At 39.9% G+C, this 18,809-nt stretch overlaps 1 protein-coding gene across 18 annotated transcripts in view; it reads right to left on the reverse strand.

Moving 5' to 3' along the window:
* The window catches only part of PLCB4 (phospholipase C beta 4), a 222,591-nt gene that overhangs the window by 27,587 nt on the left and 176,195 nt on the right, over positions 1-18,809 (reverse strand). For all 18 annotated transcript variants that reach the window (XR_011140503.1, XM_068940305.1, XM_068940302.1 and 15 more), the window contains 7 exons: positions 18,462-18,564; positions 14,874-15,038; positions 11,775-11,979; positions 7,361-7,449; positions 6,679-6,829; positions 3,949-3,998; positions 3,761-3,826 (listed from right to left, as the gene is read on the reverse strand). Coding sequence is in view for 17 of the 18 variants with exons in the window: in XM_068940305.1 (XP_068796406.1) it covers positions 3,761-3,826; positions 3,949-3,998; positions 6,679-6,829; positions 7,361-7,449; positions 11,775-11,979; positions 14,874-15,038; positions 18,462-18,564 (829 nt within the window). In the remaining variant the exon portion in view is untranslated. The remainder of the gene's footprint in view (positions 1-3,760; positions 3,827-3,948; positions 3,999-6,678; positions 6,830-7,360; positions 7,450-11,774; positions 11,980-14,873; positions 15,039-18,461; positions 18,565-18,809) is intronic.

The raw sequence follows: 18,809 nt of genomic DNA on the forward strand, positions 1-18,809 counted from the left end.
CTTTTCAGAGTACAATGCTCTGTATGTGTATGGTGTGTGTGTGTGTGTGTGTGCGCGCCTAGATTTCTTTGAATGTTCTCTCTCTTTCTTTTCTTTTCTTCTGTTCAGGGTTTTGGCCACTTTGACACCAACAACACGATACAATTTATTCTCCTAACAACCCTCTAAATATAATTATTGTTTTTCCTGCATGGCATAGCTTCTTTCAACTGTAATACCCTGTACACACAAGCACACACATAGCCGCACTAGCACACACAGCCACACACGCTACACAGAATGACTTCATATTATGCTGGTTTTGTTATTAATTAAGGCATTTGAAGAGAAGATTTAGAAATGTTTAAGTCAGTGATTATTCACATTTAAAATTTGAGAAATATTGCTACTGAGGCATTTCTAAGCACTGTGAAGTATAAAACAAACATGACCCCTGATGTGCAGGAGAGGGGTAACTGATTAATACTTGTTGAAGGGAAGGGTTTAAGCTCCTTTCTGTACCAGCTGTACTATGCTTCTCCTGTACTCCTCACACTGAGATGGCAAAATGACCAAGGAATTACACCACATGGACCCAGCTAATAGAACCACTTTTCCAAAAGCCCTAGTTGACCAGGATGCAGTGAAATCACTGGGCTAACAACCTCTTAGGTACATTGGACAAATTTTCCCACTAGGCCTTCTGCTTTGGAAGGTTGTACATCTTTCCTAACTGCACCAGGGGCACCGACTCTGTACCACCGGCAGAGCAGATGAATTCCTGGTATTTGATCTGGAAATGCAATGTCTGTAACAGTCACGCACCTTGATGAAACACAGACTCAGGATATCACGTGCCTTGTTGCTACACAGCAACCAACCTCTGCAAATGAATGTCTCAGTGGAGCTGCTAACGCTTCCCTGCTCCCAGTGGATGCTGTAAGTAATGGGCAACCTTTCTGCCACCACCTTCCCCAGCTCGCTCTGCACACAGCTACCGGATCAGCTCCTACACTGCTTAGATCAGAGCTCCTTCCTCCCTGACCTGCTTTCTCTCCCACCCTTGCATGCCCACCCCTACTCCTCAGTCTGTCTCCAGCCCCTCTCTTTCCACCCCTGGCTTTCTGATAGCTGAGCGTTTTTATAATTTATACTGTCCACCTTTAATCCTCTTCCCCTTTCACCACTTGAACTCAGAGGTCTCACAAAATCAGCTCTATCTCTGTGTGCTCCCTCCCTTGCCCTCTCATCCTGCTTCCTCCCTCCCAAAATGTCCATCAGGAGCTCATCACCCTCTGCTCTGCCTGGTGTCCTCTCATCCCCACCAGCTCAAGCTGAAAGTTACAGTTGGCATGTGGTGGCCAGAGAGGAGAGGGAGAGACAAGGAAGCATTCTGGACTCTGCTCCCTCCACTGAAATATCTGCCCACGTCCCTTTCCACCTGGCCTTTGCGACCCAGCACGGCACACAGGGTGCAGGCACTGTGTCTGGCCGGCCCAGGGGTGCTCCCCAGCCTCCAGCATCCACTGGTTTAGGGCAGTGGGAAACTCTTTCTCAGAAGCTTCTGATACAGGAAAGATGTTAGACAGTGACACGGCCACGACACTCTGAAGGCTGGACACAGCAGTCCTCTCAGCACCTCCGCGAACCTTTTCTAAAACAAGCCCAAGCTCCACACTTTCATCATACTTCTGTACTCTGCAGTAACAAGGAATAACAAGATAACTCTTGGCCAAAATGTAGTTGACTCATTCCGTGTGAAGGCAACAGGGATGTTGTTAGATGCCAGGCTTCCCCTGGATTGCTGAAGCCCAGGATTGGGCTTCATCTCTTGTTCTTTCAAAGCCAGGGATTCATTTCACATAATGTATTTTCCAAGGCCAACTTCAGACGCAAAATGTTTGGACTTATTTTCCTTAAACAACACAAACAATTCCCTTCTGTTTACTTATTCCTCCAGATCTCAAGGCTGTCCATGGCTAAATGTTTCAAAGAGCCAAGCTATTTCTGGAAGGAACTTCTAAGTTCAGTTTGCCTAATGCACAGACTTTCTTGAGCTCATCACAGATGACTGACTGCATAGCTCTCCTGCTCCCTCCTAGATGATAAAATGCTTTAGAAGAAGTGATGAGTACATTGAGCACTTTCCTAAGATCATCTGTAAACTAATATGGCCAAACTCTTCAGATTATCTCCAAACTCAGGAAGTTGCCCCTACTGGAACCTTTAGCAAGGCATGCTCTAGACAAGCGTTTTCCTGTTAGTACAGACTTGCACTCACTCAGCATGTACTTGAAGCTAGCAGAACACAGGCTGGCTCAGACCTAAAATAGATGTGCTTGAGCTAACGGCAAAAGCCCTTCTGAGTGCCCAGTATCTTCAGATTGTCTGGTAATTTTCCCTCAGGTTAGAGGAAGTAAGTGTAAGTCTGAACAGATGTATCATTTTTTAACATTAGCAAAAGCATAGTCTTCACTGAGATATCCCTACACCACTGGGGGTCAAATATATCAGGGATACGTATTACTGAGTATAGACCCTGGTAGAACTTTCATTTCCAAAAGTTGCTACAGCTGATTGGGGGATGCTGTCCAGTGAGAGAGAAAGTAGTCTTTAAAAATGAGAAGCCTCCTAAAAGATCAGTCCCATACAGGCCTAGAAGCTGTCCATGACACACTGATTCAGTTAAGAACAACCTATACATGTAAGCTATTCTCAGTGCCCCATCATTATGGGACAGAAGTACTATTTTTGTCTTTGATGAAAGACTTTCTTTCGAGCATAGGCTTTGCATACAGCTCTAAAACAGAGAAATCACTGATTTTCCTTCTGCATAGAGTCAGTAAGGAGTCTAAAATTCAGCTATTTAATTTTCTTACACTACTTTGAATATGAACAGCCCCATGGAAGAAGTGCTGACTATTGAAACAATTTCTTTATACTCCATTGCACAGACACACAGTCCCAAACCAAACAATAGTCATGCAAATAAACACAAAGACTGATATAAAAAAAGCACAGGCAACTTATCGGGTCAAATCTGCAATGAAAATGACCCCCATGACAAGAAATTCTAGTGCTTCAAAGAAAACGAGAAAATAAATGCCCACAGAGCCCAGAATGGATAGTATGGGTTGCCAAATGGGGTGAAATTCAGAACTTGGATATTTTCTTCACTTGTCATATCTCTTTTGGTAACAAGAGTAATGGTTTCCTAATGATTAAGGGAAGGCACAAATTGGTGGTAATTTTTCTAATGTAGTTTCTAATATTTGTGATAGTGTCTCATTTGGGACATCACTGCCAACAGTATCAAGCAAAAGGCTAACTATAATGGGGTAATATATACCTAAGTGAGGAGGAACACGGCCCCTCATTTTTCAGTTACGCGTTCAATTTCCATCTGGCAATTCTGCAGTTTCTCTAGCGCCTGCCTTTGATGCAGCACCCTTTCACATCATTATGCCGTTTCCCAGCTGCCTGTTAATATGTCATGCAACAAGGAGCTAGAGAAAATCATTATCTGGAAACGGTGAGCTCTGATGTGTATATGGGTCAAATAAAAGCACACTGGAACTTGGGGAGACATACAAACAGTTGCTACACAGAAAATTTGCTTACTGGAGCGTGTTTCAGCACACTCAATATACATATGCCCTCCTTGCTGGTCCAACCACTGTTCCTTAGTTTTTCCATTCACGTTAATTAAGAGCTGTCTGTGCTACTAAGCGCTGTACTTTTTTCTATTAGCATTTTGCTCGGAGAGCTCTAATGATCATACCTTGGCATGTTTCTTCTTTAAGGCATTCAGCTCTTTCTGCTGTTTCTTTAAATGCTTTATGTAGGCCTAGAAAAAGAGGAGTTGGATCAATTTTTCTGTGGATGGATTGACTTGCAACCAGATAAAATCCTGGCTATTGAAAACAAATAATTAGAAATACGTGTTGAAAAGCTTGTGTCCATACTTACCTTCATTTGCTTTAAATCTTCTATCTTCACTTGAGGAATAAGGTCTATACCTAGGAAGGTATTGGAAGAGTTTATCTAAAACTTCATACATACTAGCATATGCCATACTTTTTTATTTTGAACTTTACCAGGGAAACCTACGTTTAAGTTAGATATTAATTAATGTTTTTCATAAAATAAAAAAGAAAATCTCAAATTAATAAAACAGTATTAACCACGATATAGCTAAGATACGGTCAATTTCCTTTTCAAATGCATTGCTCAGTCGTCTTGTGAGAAAAGAAATGAATCAATGAGTATGTTCTCATCTCTTACTGCTCTGCACTTACGTGTCAAACACAGCAAACTAAGAATTGAAAAAGCTCATTTTCTGAAAACAAAGCAGACCATTTACACACTTTAAAATTTAATCACGCAAACTTCAAAATTTTGGTATATAGCTGGAGATTAAGCTGGGACCACTAATCTCAAGGGGAATGTTTCTTAGATAAAGTTCTAAATAACTACATAAAGGGTTAACGAAGGCTAGATACACTTATTCTCCTTAATTTGAAACACAGAAGTTATGGGACTGAAAATTTACCTGCAGCCTGCATGTTAATGGCGGTAAATTGGCATTTTGGTTAATACTAGGGTATGAGAAAAGGAGCAACGGCACAGTTCAAGATTAAAGGAGAATTGAAAATGGAGGAGAAACAAAAAAAAAAGCCATAAGAAGTAGAAATTCTAATGAAAATGAACTACAAGAAAAAAAACCTATTATACAGTACTATTTAGATGAATGCAAATATTTTTTTATCACCTTAACTACAGTGCAAATGAAAAACAGAATCTCATGTCATCTTTATGTTTTAATAAATATTTTGTGATATATTACAGTTTTTTATCACTACTAAGCACATCCTATGTTATCATGAATAAAAATGTCAATACAATGTCATGAGGGATATAATGTATAGGGTTTTTCTGAGTTTTTACACAAAAAATGTTACGTTATTCATAAATACACTGCAAGTGTATTTAGTTAACTGTTGTTAGTAGTTCCTGTGGACTATGAGATCTCTCCTGCCTTGCAAAGGATTGTTTACCTTTAAGATGAATTCAACTGGAAAATATTCAGATACTGTAAAGGGAGAGTAAGGCAATTTCCTTAGGGAACAAAACTTTTTTTATTTTTTTTAGAAGCGTAAGCGTCTGCTCAAGTATATATTACTACCATTAGCCTAGAACATGAAACTGAAACTGATTCAGGCACAGATAAATATAGAGGCTGAAGATTTCAAAAACACAATTTGGAAATCAATCACTCCACTATTATTGAAAGTCAGGTAGAGAATAAAAACAATTCATGTGCATTTGAAAATCTCCCCCAGATATCCTATCTTGCTGGTCACGTAATTTCTAACGACAAGGTGAGTTGCATACTTTAACACTGGTAGAATTACTCAGATCTTAAATGAGCATACAGATCAATATAAACCAAGGACGGTTACATGGGATATAAAGGTGACCACCTCTATTTCAATATGAGAGAATATGGATGAAAACTGGCTGCAGAAAAGAATGTGTAAGTACTGAAATCTTAGTTTAAGAAACAGTGCTGCATCAACTGTGCTGTGCTCTAAACACAAACTTCCTCAGGCTATTATTTTAAAGTGCAGATTCATTTATGTGGTAAACCAGGTTTGACTCCATGCTAACCAAGAAATTAGATGCCGTCCCCAACAAATATCATACCTAATTAATGCCAGGAAGACTAATTTTTGTGCATCTTGGTCACGATGCATGAAATATTAGAACAGCTGACTGCATAAAATAATCCGGGTTTTATGCCAGGGAGAACTTTGAAGCAGTTCAAGTGCCACATACAACCTGTTCTATTGCCAAAAATTACTCAAGAGAAATGGCATTTTGTTTCTCAAGAGGTCTCTTTACATGTGTGTATCCAGCCATGTCAGCTTAAGTTTAAGAACAAAAGCAGTTAGTACTCCTTTTCATTCCTATTAATCCCTTTGGGCCAAGGTGGATTCTAATTCTTGTAGGTCACGGACAGAAATATTTATTGCGCTCATTCAGTTGTACAAATTCATTTTTTCACTGATTCATCATGACCTGTGATGATCTGTGAGAAACAAATAATCCCATTTGACTCTGTGAGATGATTCTGTAGAGTCAGTAGTTAGAAAAAATATTTATTTACTCATAAGCGAACACATTTCATATGGATACCTTCGACAATAAACATGCCATTTCCATAATCACTATTCAGAGTAAAACCACACACTGAAATCCAGTGAATTCTAAATACCTTTAATTACTTAAATCTGCAATTCTGCCAAGGGATTTGTGGAGGAAAAAAAAGGCAGAAGAGTTTTTGTGGAGTATACCAGAAAACAGTCATTCCTATGGGCCTGGCTCCAGTAAGCCTTTAGTAGACCTCTGCTCCCAGAGTCCCACAGGTTGCTACTATTAGCAGTAGTTATACAGCTACACAAAGAGGTCACTTAGGAAAATAAAGCCATGTCGGCTTTATGTAGCCATTTTGGTAATACAGGAAGTTTTATCTGCAAGCAGACAAAGACCACGATCAAAAAAAGAGAAGAAAAATAAGTCATATTTTAAGAGGGATAAGAACGAACAGAACCGCAAAACCAGAAATGAAGAATGAGTATTTTTCAGTGACTTTCTTTCACTTAAGAACTGGAAGAGTCGCACATGACTTTCATCTACCTTTCTTAGCATCTGTCCCAGACCCAAAGCCAGCAGTGGTACTTGGTCGAAGTTCAGAGCTACTCTGAGGAGTCACGTTTGCTTTGGCATTATTGGCTTTTCCTTTTCTATCATTCTTTGAAGTGTCATTTGGTACATCAGCTATATCACTCTGGAAGAAACATTCACATTGTAATAAATCAATTGCTGCTTTACCAGTAGTACAAAAATTGGGGGATGGGAAATTTATGAACTTGTCTAGTTCAAACTTAATTAAGAAAATTGCAACATCGTTTCAGACAACACTACCCTCAGTAAAGTATTTGTAACCTATTTTAAATGGCCACCTACTAGAATATGGCTCATCTCTCATTTCTCAAAATTTCTAACGGATGTGTTATCACGACCCGTGAAAAGTCAGTCAGTGAATGGTATTTCAGTACATATGTTGACGTAAGTCGATGCATTTCAGAGCGCACTGAAGAAGCTTAGATCTGAAAATGAGAGATGATGAGGTAACATGCATCGATGGGAGAAGGAACCATTGTTAAAAAAAAACAAACCCAAATTCAGATCAAGGAACCATACTCAGTCTTGCTGACAGAACTTTTCACAACCTACATTTTGCATCCTCCATTATAAAAAAGCATTATACTATGCCTACAAATTATTCTGGCTGTGTATGTCATAAAGTTCTACTTACAGTTTCAATACCCATAGCTCTCATTTGGTCTGCTCTTTTTTCTGTGATGGACAAAAATTTCTTTGGATCCGATAAAGCATCCACAATATCTGTTAAAAAAAAAAATCAACTTTTTAACATCTTCAGATGCATTTGGAAATTTATCTTTTACAAGTGCGTTATTCTATAGCTGCCTTATGAGCCATGGCTTGCAATAACTGCCCAACTTTCCCTAGTGAACGTGGCAAGGACGGCTAAAAGCGCTCACTGCCACAGCGCCGCAACACACCCGGAACATTAATTAGGTTATAACGCACCAAAGACCAAAGGGTTGGTATCCATCCAGCTTGTTTATTTACAAAAAACACATTGACTCCATCAGACCCCCCTAACTTATTCCCAGTTGATGACTCTGGAAGTTGAGACCAGAACGGGATCTCCTGAGTCACAAAGCACTAACATCTTCCCGATGGGGCAGAAATAATCATACTTTCTTCAAGAGGGTGCTTAGCGACGTGGGACTACAGTGAATTGCAGAAGATGGTCAGTTACTTCCCTTGGTTCAAAGAAAAAGCTAAACAGCTGTTTCAGATAGGTGGCTAAAGCAATAAGGCAAATGCCCTTTGGACACAGACTTCCCCTGAACTCAGGGACAGCGAAGAGCAGTGGTGCCTCAATATCAGGGGCCACCCATAACTATTCCATAAGCACGAACTACTTACTCATCTTGTTCTTATGCAGTCATGGGCTATTTGGAGCTCTTAATCCAAACTTTTTATACCTTGCATCGTCAGACAAATTAATGTTTGCAGAAGCACGTTTCCTTTACTCTGCCTAAGGAAATAAATAAAACCTCTTTCCTAGAAGCAGTCCCTTTTCTTTGATTTACATGGAATAATACAAACAATACCATCCCAGGTCCTCTTTATTTTACAATGAAATTCAATACTACCATGCACTGTGTCTCATGCTGGACGGATGAGTCTACAGAGTACAGCTTTGCAATCGTTTTGCCTGTCAGCACACCAATTACCTGAACGGCAACCTTTGCTACTGCCATTAAAATCAGAAGCAATGCCACTAAGGTCAGTGCAAAAGTGGTATGAAGTCAGAACAAAGCCTCAGGAATAAGGCTGGAAATTCTATGTGGTTTTTTTTCTGCTGGATTGTGATAGGAATCTATAAAACTAAACTTAAATTAATAATCACATTGTGTAAATTTAACCATATGGCTTATACAATGTGTTTTACATATGCAGTGATAAATGTGCAAGTACAGGTTTACAAGAAGACAAACACATGTGAATCTTTACCTGCAAAATGAATAACCTCTTTCCACGCCTAATTTCAAAACCATCTCAAAAGAACTGACAGAAGGAGGCCCTTCCACGACACAAAACGATTTTACAAATTAAACTGATTTAGCACCTACAGTCATAACGCATTCAGAGACTACAGCAGCAATCTGCTTGGATGATCCCTCTGAAACTGTAACTGCTGTATTATGGACAAAAGGGTCACTGGTATCAGGTAATAGGTCCTACTGTCAGAGCAGTAACTTCAGGAAGTTTAAAAGCTGCAGCCTGACTCATCATTCACTACAAAATATGTCACGTAATTAACTCAGGCTTTTGTCAGGACCACTGTGGGGATCACAGCTAGTGATTCACGTACCAGGAGTCTTTGTCTTTACAGAATGCTGTAAAGCCCTATTTTCAGCTACTTACGAGTAAAAGATAAACGTTTTGCATCCTTATATTCTAGATTGTCTCACTAGCAGAATAGGCCATTGTTTCTGCAGTGACAGTTCTGACAGTCACAGTTTTCATAAGCCCATGATCCATGTTATATTTTTCAGCCATTTTCAAAATTAGCTTACTATGATGCTAGACAGAGAAGTTGGCCCACTGACCAGATCTGTAAAAAAACATCCAACGCATTAAAACCTTTGGGTATAAACTTGCTATCCTTCTCACGCAAACTGAGGGGTTAACCTAAACTATTCTGTGAAATGCTTCTCTGAAGTTATTGCACATAAGGCTGATAGGACTCTAACTACCACCCTAAGTAATCGTGCCCACTTACACACAGGCTTATATCACAGAAGTTTCTCTTTGGAGAATGTTACTTCACTTGCATTTATTTGCACCAGTATTGTGTTTCATTCAGAAATGAATAACTGATGCAGACAAACCACAAAAAATTACTATATCATATGAAAAACAAAATTATGCATATTTAAAAGGCTATAATGGATCAATCATTCTAATTATTAGTTGGTGTTAGTTCTTAAAACTTACTCTTAAAAAAAAAAAAAAAGGAAAATAAAAGAAAGCAGGCAGCCGAAGGAATCGAGTTGTACCTTCCTAAAGATTTGTTAAAATAATCATTGAGATTCTAATGATAGCTCATAAAACAATAAGAGGTGCACTGCAGACGCTAAGTACTTATAAACACATGCCAACAGAATATTAACGATTCCACCTGAGTGTCAAAAGATATCTCCCAGTTGTTCAGCAGGCTGTTGCTCTGTATTGACGAGAAAAATACATGAGACACATCAAAACTATCTGGGATTGGGAGAGGAGAATTAATAATTCCTATGGAGCCTGTTTTTCCCAACACTGACAGTAAGCTATTGCAACTAGTTTGCTCACCCTAGCAGTAATTTGCTGTAATGATAAAGTTACTTAGGGGTAGAATTGTTTTTCTCTAGCCTCAAATCTAACAGATAAACCATCTGTAGTGATGTTGGCAATACAGCAGATGGACCAATACCGAACCGCACACCATTTGCAAATTCTGAACTGATATTCAAACTCCCTTTGAAAAACCTCTATTATTTTTGAATTTGTATAATGCGCTTAAAAAAAAAGTCTTCTCCTATTGAACAATGATCAGCACATTTAGTGACTTGAACCACCTAAGCTTAATTTCAACTCTTAGAAAAAGCATCGTATTGTTCAGAAAAATGTCAATCCCACTTCAGAAGCATGTTCCTAATTTAAAAAAACATTTTCAATAAGTCATTTATTGTCAAAAGCCTTAGTTCAGAGACAAATTAAGGTACTTGCTTAACTGTGTCCCTTAGATTCATGTTCCAGCCACTGGCCTGAGAATCTCAAGTTTAAGCAGAAGCTGGTACTTGCCTTGAGCTGAAGTCTCTAATGTTAAATACTCTAGATGAAGCATACTGAATAAAGGCATAGTAGTGCCCCAAAGCCTGTCCAGCAAAGCTGGAGTTTTGCCCCAAAGCAAAACTCCAGCTGACTTTCCAGCAGCCAGGATTTCACCTCTGTGCTCTACAAGCACTTCTGTAAATACTTAACTTGGTACATGAAATTATTGCTAGTGAAGTCAAGGCCTGTTTATCTTTATGTTCTTGAAAACGCATTATCTAATATACCGGATAGGTCTTTTCTTCTCTTTCTCCACTTTGTACTATAGAAATGACACTCAACACAGAAGTGGCAGTAATTCTTTGCATAAACATAAGTTTTGAAATCATTTTTGCAAACAGCAAAACAGTATTTTTATCAATGTTTCACAGATCATCTCTAAGGTAAACTTCATTTTGCTGCAGAGGCAGAGCACTAACATTTAATGCAACTTCTATGTTGTATTTTTAAATGGTTTGTATATTGTCTAATGTACATGACAGAAGTTCATCTAAAGGGAAGAAAACATTTCCCAGAGGTTGCACCGTCAGGTGAACTTACGCTCACACCGACATATGTGGTGTAATGATTATTCTCAGGTATTTGTTCCCATCCACATGTAGCAATTTGCTACTGCTCAGTATAAATGGCCACTGGACTGCCCTGCCAACCTGATCGTGGAAATGGCCCACATTAAAAATGTCTTCCTCCCAAACCCAACAAAAATAATTAGGACTCATTAAAAACATAAAATTGGGAGAAAAAAAATGCAGAAATGTTTAGGGTGCCAAATTCTTAGACTGTCCATTATTAACAACAATATTCCAATAGTCTCAAGAACACAAAAGTGGTTTTGTTTGAAAAAAATGCATGTCTAGATTCTACTTTACTTTTCATACCTACAGACCAGAAAATCTTTAGCTAAAACACAGGTTAACTTATATAACATTTACCTTTAAAAAAAAGGTCAAGAAAAGTGTCTCACTAAAGCACGAGCAAGCACAGAAAACCAAATTGAGGATATTAGCTTATTTTCCGTATTGTTGTGCATGTTGGCTTCAACAGGCATATTTCACTCTCATTAACACAGAGGCACTTGATACTAACGCTGATTTCTTAACTGCATACACACGGTTTCCAAGAACTTAAAGACACCAACTCTCTCCAGTCCTCTGGACTTGTGTCTGTCCTGGCTGGCGTACTGGCAGCACAGTACTTCAGTACTTCCACACCAACATTCAAGATTTACAACACACTGAGAGACAGGATTATCTCACCTCCAAAACCATCAGGCACATATGTTTTAAGCACAATGTTGCAGAAAACTGTCGGAAGAGAGAGTGGTTTGTTGCCCTCATTCCGAAGGGAAATGTGTCTGTAACCTGCTTGCAGACCATCCAGAGGCAGGATCCTCTGACCAATCAACTTATTATTGTCATCATACACTGCTATTCTCAGGACAGCAAGATCAGGGAGAATAACCTGGAAAGCCATAAAATGAAGAAATTCAATGACTCTAGTACAGTAGTACCCACCCCACCTCCCATGTTTGAAGCAATCTGCTCATTTCACTCTGTATGCCAGAAACACAGTCTATCAACACTGTCAGATAATGTCATTCCCCTACGCTGAGGCAAACTGTGTACTTTCAGATGATTCTTTCCTAGAAAAGCTTCCTTCACCGTAAATAACCGGCTGATTTCAGGATGTGCAATCCTGCAGCTTGCAGCTACACTAGCTAAATATTTTGTATTGTTTTTCATTATTGGACAGTGGTGACATGGATAAGCAGGCAGGTAAACACTACATGGGAAATGGCAGACACAGTGGCAATTAAAGGGTAGATGATGCTGGATCTGGAGGAATAATGACGAGAAGAGGAGATGTGGGATGTACCCAGAAGGACAATGTAGAAGGGAGGCGAATGCAAGCACAAGCCAGTGGGGATGTATGCTGAACTGTGGGTTCTGCGGAGGGGAGAAGCAGACAGAGGAGGACAGGACAGGGTGAAAGCCCCCTTGAAAGGGCATGCTCCTGGCAAGCAGAAGCAGGTGCTTTTTACTCAGGACATGAAGGGTACATGGTACGTATGGTGGTGTGGGGAGCTGTGGCTGCTCAGATCTGTCAGCCCCCATCGTGACCAACCAGAACAAGAGCAAAACGTCCTCTGCCTGCCCGGGAACAAAGGTGCTCACTCTGAACGCTGCCTCTGTGTGGGGAGCAGCGAGGAAGGAGACTGACTAACCGTGAGGAGCAGCCTCTGTGCCCGTCTGCCTCGACTGTACGCCAGCAGAGGTCTTCCCACTCCTTCCCTGTCTGGCTCTTTTCATCAATGGTTATGGGTCAAGAGGAAAGATCAAGATAAATTGCCTCTACTATCTCCCTTAGACTTCCCCCACCCCCTCCACTTTCATTTTTAAGTCCTAAGGGGGCACAGAAGGAAGTACGCTTTTGGCCTCTGAAGCCACCTGAGCTATTCACAGGCGTCCTGCTCTGCCTGCCTCACAGCACAGGATGAGTGATTACAACTAAGCATTCCCGGCACTGACCTCCCGCCTCCCTCTTACACGACAGAGTGACAACACAAAACTTGGGTTAGAATGACTGAAGCTTTATTTTAAAATCAATTAAAAGAAAAACAACAAAACATGACAGAAGAACAATCAAACACATTACCTGTGAGCAACTGTGCAGGATTAAACACCAGCTGGAGGAGAACACTGCAACCCAAATAGGGTAGCTAAGATCTCTCCTCTACAGGCCACAGACCAGCACATCATTCATTACATGATGGGCTCAGCTCAGATACTGCTTTACTAGGGAAAGGAGAGGGACCAGGGAGGCTATGGTTCACTCTCCATTAATTTGTTCTAGGGTATCCTAGAAGGCACTCCTGCCCTCGTGACTTTTTAGCACCCCAGGTCTTCATTTCCTCCAACTAGAGGAACCGTTCCTGCTGTATTTGTTTCACTCATCTGCCTCGTCACCAACAGCTGTCTTGATTAAAACACTCAGCCTGACTTGATTAGGGCCTGGGATGAAGGAAAATAACCTCTTCTCTGACTTACAGTACGAGTTATTCAAGGGAATGTGTGACCATGTAATTGTTCATTCCACGGTAGAGAGGAAAGTCCAAGGACTACTCCAACTACTAGCATCAGTCATTACACCCAAGTCACGATATCCATGTCCTCCTCAGCCAGACTCAAACTGTGTCACCCTGTATTTTACGGGCCTTTTGAATTAAGAAATCAGAAGGCAATAGATGCTGACCAAATTGCCAGCAAGCCATGGGCAACTGCGTCATTGCTTGTCACGTACCTAAGCGTTTTCCCTGTGCCTCCTCATCTGCAGAGAAAAGCACTTAAATTCACATTCATTTCAAAATATATTTGAGTCCAGAAAAGCCTCTTGCATAAATTACACTTCTATTAAAAACTGGTTATACTGTTAAGAAAGCAGATTATGTGTGTCATATACCAAATGTAAAGTGGTAAAACCCCTCAGCAAAGCCTGTCACTTTGGAAAAGAGCAACAATTTTGCATGACAACAAAACAGGTGTAAGCAAAACAGACATTATCAAAGACGGCACTGCTAACACATGTAGTCTGGATGAAACTCCAGCTGACAAAAAATAAAATATAAAATAATATATATATATGTATCATATATATAAAGACTGAGAGATAAAAACTGAACACTGGCAATGACAACTGTGATCTCTCTCTTTAAATCCCCCATACCAAGAAAAAAAGGTTTGGTTTTCTTTTGTTATTGAAAAAAAAAAGTACATGATGCACATGGACTACTGGAGGAGGGAGCTGGAAACACGTCTGAGGAACACAGCACCCTTCCAACTTTTCCATGTAATGACATTGACCTTAGCTTTGGATGCAGCATCTCACCTGCCCTCTGGGCTGAAGGAACAGTGCAAGATAGCAGCCACTGCCAGGGCAGGGAAGAAGAAATCTCCAAGGAATGATGGTGTCCGCCAGCGGGGGCTCATTCTGAGCAGACTGCATACCTTGAACACAGGCATGGCCACGGAGGAGGTGGCTACCTCCGAGTGGGAGGAGGAAGCAAAGGGGAGGGAAAAGCCAAACAGAAACAAAAAATCATGTGACAGCTACAGAGGTTATCCATTAGAAAAACAAAACAAAGCAAAATTTAAAAAAAAAAAAAAACTCTTGAAAGCTTATTTCAGCTTTAAATTGTTTACTGTAGTAAACAGGAGCCCTACAAACCCTTTTTCATGGGAGCAGTACTTATTCATGTGAGCAGTCAGACTGAAGCAGGGAAGGGTGGCTCAAGTGAGCAAGGATGCTCATGTGCAAAAGGGCTGGCAACCACAGACTGTGCTTTCCAAGTATCCTACCTTTCGAAATACAAATGATTCTTCATTGTAAACAGGGTTCAGACCATTGTTCATCACCATGCGTGTTCGAAATTCTTTACGTATTGTGTCCGTGGGTAAACCATACATATCCACTTCTACATACGTACCGATTTTTTTGTCTGATAAGAACTGACCAGATATTACCTGCAACATAACAACAGAACAGTAAGGAAAAGCGGTACAGAGAATAACAGCAATAAAAAGTATGCAGTGCTTTATGAATACTGGCAATACTGATGATTCTTTATTTAGTGACAGCAGTCTGCAAAATGCTTTCTATAGAACAGATGCATTAATTTAATCAGATGAAAATGGTAAGTGTAGCACTAATATGGTAATTTTTTTCTGAAAAGTTACTGTGTTAAAACCTTAAATACATACTTATCTTTAAAGGGGATTACACAGAGTAAAAAATAGTAATGAGCTGACTGCTCTGCACAAGGTAAAAAGAGGTATAATTTTTTTTTAAAAATGCAGCTCTATTATAATATTTGACATTCACGCTACAACAGCTAAACTACACTTCTTTTCTGAAGAAATTCCTCTGTTATACTTCATCCTGAATTTCAGTGTTAATGAAAATAGATAATGAAGACAAGTAACAGCCCAGTGGAAAACTCATACCATCCCTACTACTTTCTAGCAGCTGTTACTCTTTATACAGCTTAGGGGACTCACTACAGCACCACAGTTAAGCGCTGGGCTAGCATGCTTTGCTGAGTTGTGATCCAGCTGAACACACTGCTGTACACACATACACACAAGCTATTGGAACTGCAAAGTCCCTGGCTTTTCACTCATGAAAATACACGCTCAATTCCTGCCTTAACTCACAAGCTAACTTCATATCCCATTTGCCCATAAAGAGAAATATCAGCAGCAATCAAATTTTTGTTCAAGACGAATCTTGGATTAAGAACGTCACCGTATTCAGTATTGGAAGCAGAACATTTTCAAAGATGCAACACAGGTAAGGAGACTTTTCCTTCCAGGTCACAGTCGTTTGTATATTCCTGTGCATGCTGAGTTGGTGGCACCAATTCAATGGGGAGGTGTAAACATGATGTTGCTATCTGCACAGTGGTGCTCACAGATAACTATGTGAGTGAGCACTTTGGGAATCAGAGGCCAAAGATTTGATGGAAGTGGAGTTTAACAGTACAGGCACATAAAGAAGTCACCTTTGGTGGGAATTTGCAATGCCACTCTGCAGAAACTGCCTAAGGACATCTTCTTACAGAGTAATAAGTGTGACACGGACCCGTTGAGATAGGAGCACACCAAAGGTCTGGAAGAGTGGATGTGTTCCAAGTGCACATCCCATGGTATCACACTGCAATTCATTCACACGTCCAGACTCCTAATTCCCTTTCTTACCAGCTTTGCTCCAATTTCTATAAGGACTGTTGTGTGGTGGTAATACAGAGTATGTAGCAGGTAGTTTTCATTTTAGTTGTACTATAAATTCCTATCTTAGACAACTTTCTAAAGAAGTATGCACGTTATAGTCAGTTGACTTTTGGCAATTTGAGACATTTATTTACATATAAAACTATACCAATCAGAAATGACTGTGCTCACTCTGCCACAGTATTAACAGTTGTAAGTCAGTTGGCCCAATCAACCGCGCTCTCACAGGTACATTGACCACATTAAGAACATATGCTGAATGAAATCACCAGCTTGGACAATGCTCTTCAGTAACTCCTTTGAAACTATGCTTTAAGCTTGCTGTTCTGATGCACTGTCATCTACTGTATGTCTTGACTACAAAGAGGTGAATGGAAGCTATTGCTCTGCTTTCACTTAGGTGCAATCTTCAAACTTAAGTCACATATCAGATTTTTTACTTCAAATTTTTACTTCATTTAGATGACCCATTACTTAAAAATGTAGCAAATATTCTTGTTAGTGTGATTAAGGAGGGAAGAAAAAAATGAAACCCTTATGATTTCACAGATCTAAGCTCATTTCGAGCCATTATTTTCTTTTTATGGTCTAACGGCCTTCCCAGAAACACTCTGAAGAACAAATTTGAAAAGTTACGTAGCTGAGGGGTATGTGACTGGGCTTGGGTCCACTCTTACCTTTCTTATAACAGCATGCTAGTACAAGGGGAGTCCTGCTCTCAGTCAGGGCTTCTAGCTATTACTGCAGTACAAATAAAAGTAATTCAGAATCAACAAACTAGGCAGTGCAGATATGTTCTTCTTATAACCCTGATCCATCTCTCTCTCCCTCCCACTGTTTACATCCACTGGGCATGTTTTGTTTTTAATAAGGCTGTATACATCCTCCACTACAGGGACCATACCTTCCCCTGTGATGAAGAGCATTGCATTCTCCAGCAAGGCCTCCAACTCAGAGTAGGCATCAAGCAGTAATCACTGCAAACAAAACCTTTTCTGTTTTTTCTCTGCAATTCTCAAATGCATTGGCTGACATTATTATTCCAGTTTTAGAGGAGCAGAAACAGAAGTATGGAGTTTTACGCTCATTTTAGTTGCAAAAAAAGAGTATGCTGCAAAAGAAGTGAACTAAAAGCCCTCTCTTGTCATTCTTAGTACTATATTCTCATCACCAGATCTCACCAGACCCCGCTTCCTTCTTGGAGGGATTGTACTGCCATCTGACATTAAAAAAACAAAACAACACATTTCTGTTCTTCTGGAGGTGCAAATGAAACTTAGTTAAACGTCCCAAATGCAATGAACATTTGCTTGGGAAGAGTTTGAAATTTCCATGCAGCGTATAGATAGCGACATTTGAAAGGAAAACTCTTTGGTTAAGCTGCATGTAGGATACTTCAGCTAAGAGAGTTGAGAGTTAAGTCACAAAACAGGATATACAGTTGTCAGTATCCTTCCAAACTGTAGGAAGATCTAACCATGCTTCATAACTACACTAGAAGTTTTAAGAGCTTTGCTCCTCATAGATGACTCCAAAGTTAAGACCTCCAGCACATGAACCTTTTTTCTCTGATGCCTAATATGAGGTGAATATTACAGGCTGGGCTGCTCCACACATGAAAAACAGCCGTCTTCCACAAACAACTTTAGCTCTACTCCTGCAACTTTCTTGTCACGATAGGTTCTTCTGAAGCTTTGATTTCTTCCCTCAAGTAGTGTGCACAGAGTCGTCACTCCTCAGATCACAGCGCAGACTTCAAGTTCTACTCGCTTTGAAAGCACCCGATCCAAATACGCCCACTACAAACTCCCTCTTGGTCTGTGGTGACAGGTGAAGTTTGTGCAGTTTCTTACTGCCCACAGGAACGAGCTTTACTCATTTTTTATTTGTGAAGGCTGATGTGAACCATAAAGAATATGATGGGGTTTAAAATTCAGTGATAATGCGTAATAACAAACCATTTCTAATTATATCCTGTTCCATTCAGTTCACGTAAACATAGATGTCTTAGCCAGCAATCAAATAAAAACCATGGAAACAGTTTGGTGGAATCCACACAATCCAAACATATTTTCTGCAGATAATATATTTCTGCTCACATTTAAATGTGATTTTGGATGTTCTAAGATAAGAGAGGTTTCTAAATTTCTATTTTACCTGTACAGAACATGTCGCTGCAATTACACCATCTACAGGAGTTTCAGAGAAAGGGTCAAATGTTCGATCCGGTCGCCGCATGAAATCTGGTTTAAGTAGATACCTTATTTTAAGAAAAAGAAGAAGAAAATCATTTTCATATGGAAATTAAAACTGTATTAAATATAAACAAAATGGATGTTCTAGCTATAAACAATGAACTCTCCTAGGGCACTGTGAAATACAGACTACCATTCCAGCTGCAGGCGTGAGGAGGGAAAAATGGAAATATTACCATTGCTAAAATACAGATAAATTTTAATCTTAATTTTGAATTACCAGCAACTGAAGTATTAAATCTACCCTGGG

This window comes from Struthio camelus, chromosome 3 (assembly GCF_040807025.1).
Source record: "Struthio camelus isolate bStrCam1 chromosome 3, bStrCam1.hap1, whole genome shotgun sequence".
Taxonomy (NCBI): Eukaryota; Metazoa; Chordata; class Aves; order Struthioniformes; family Struthionidae; genus Struthio; species Struthio camelus.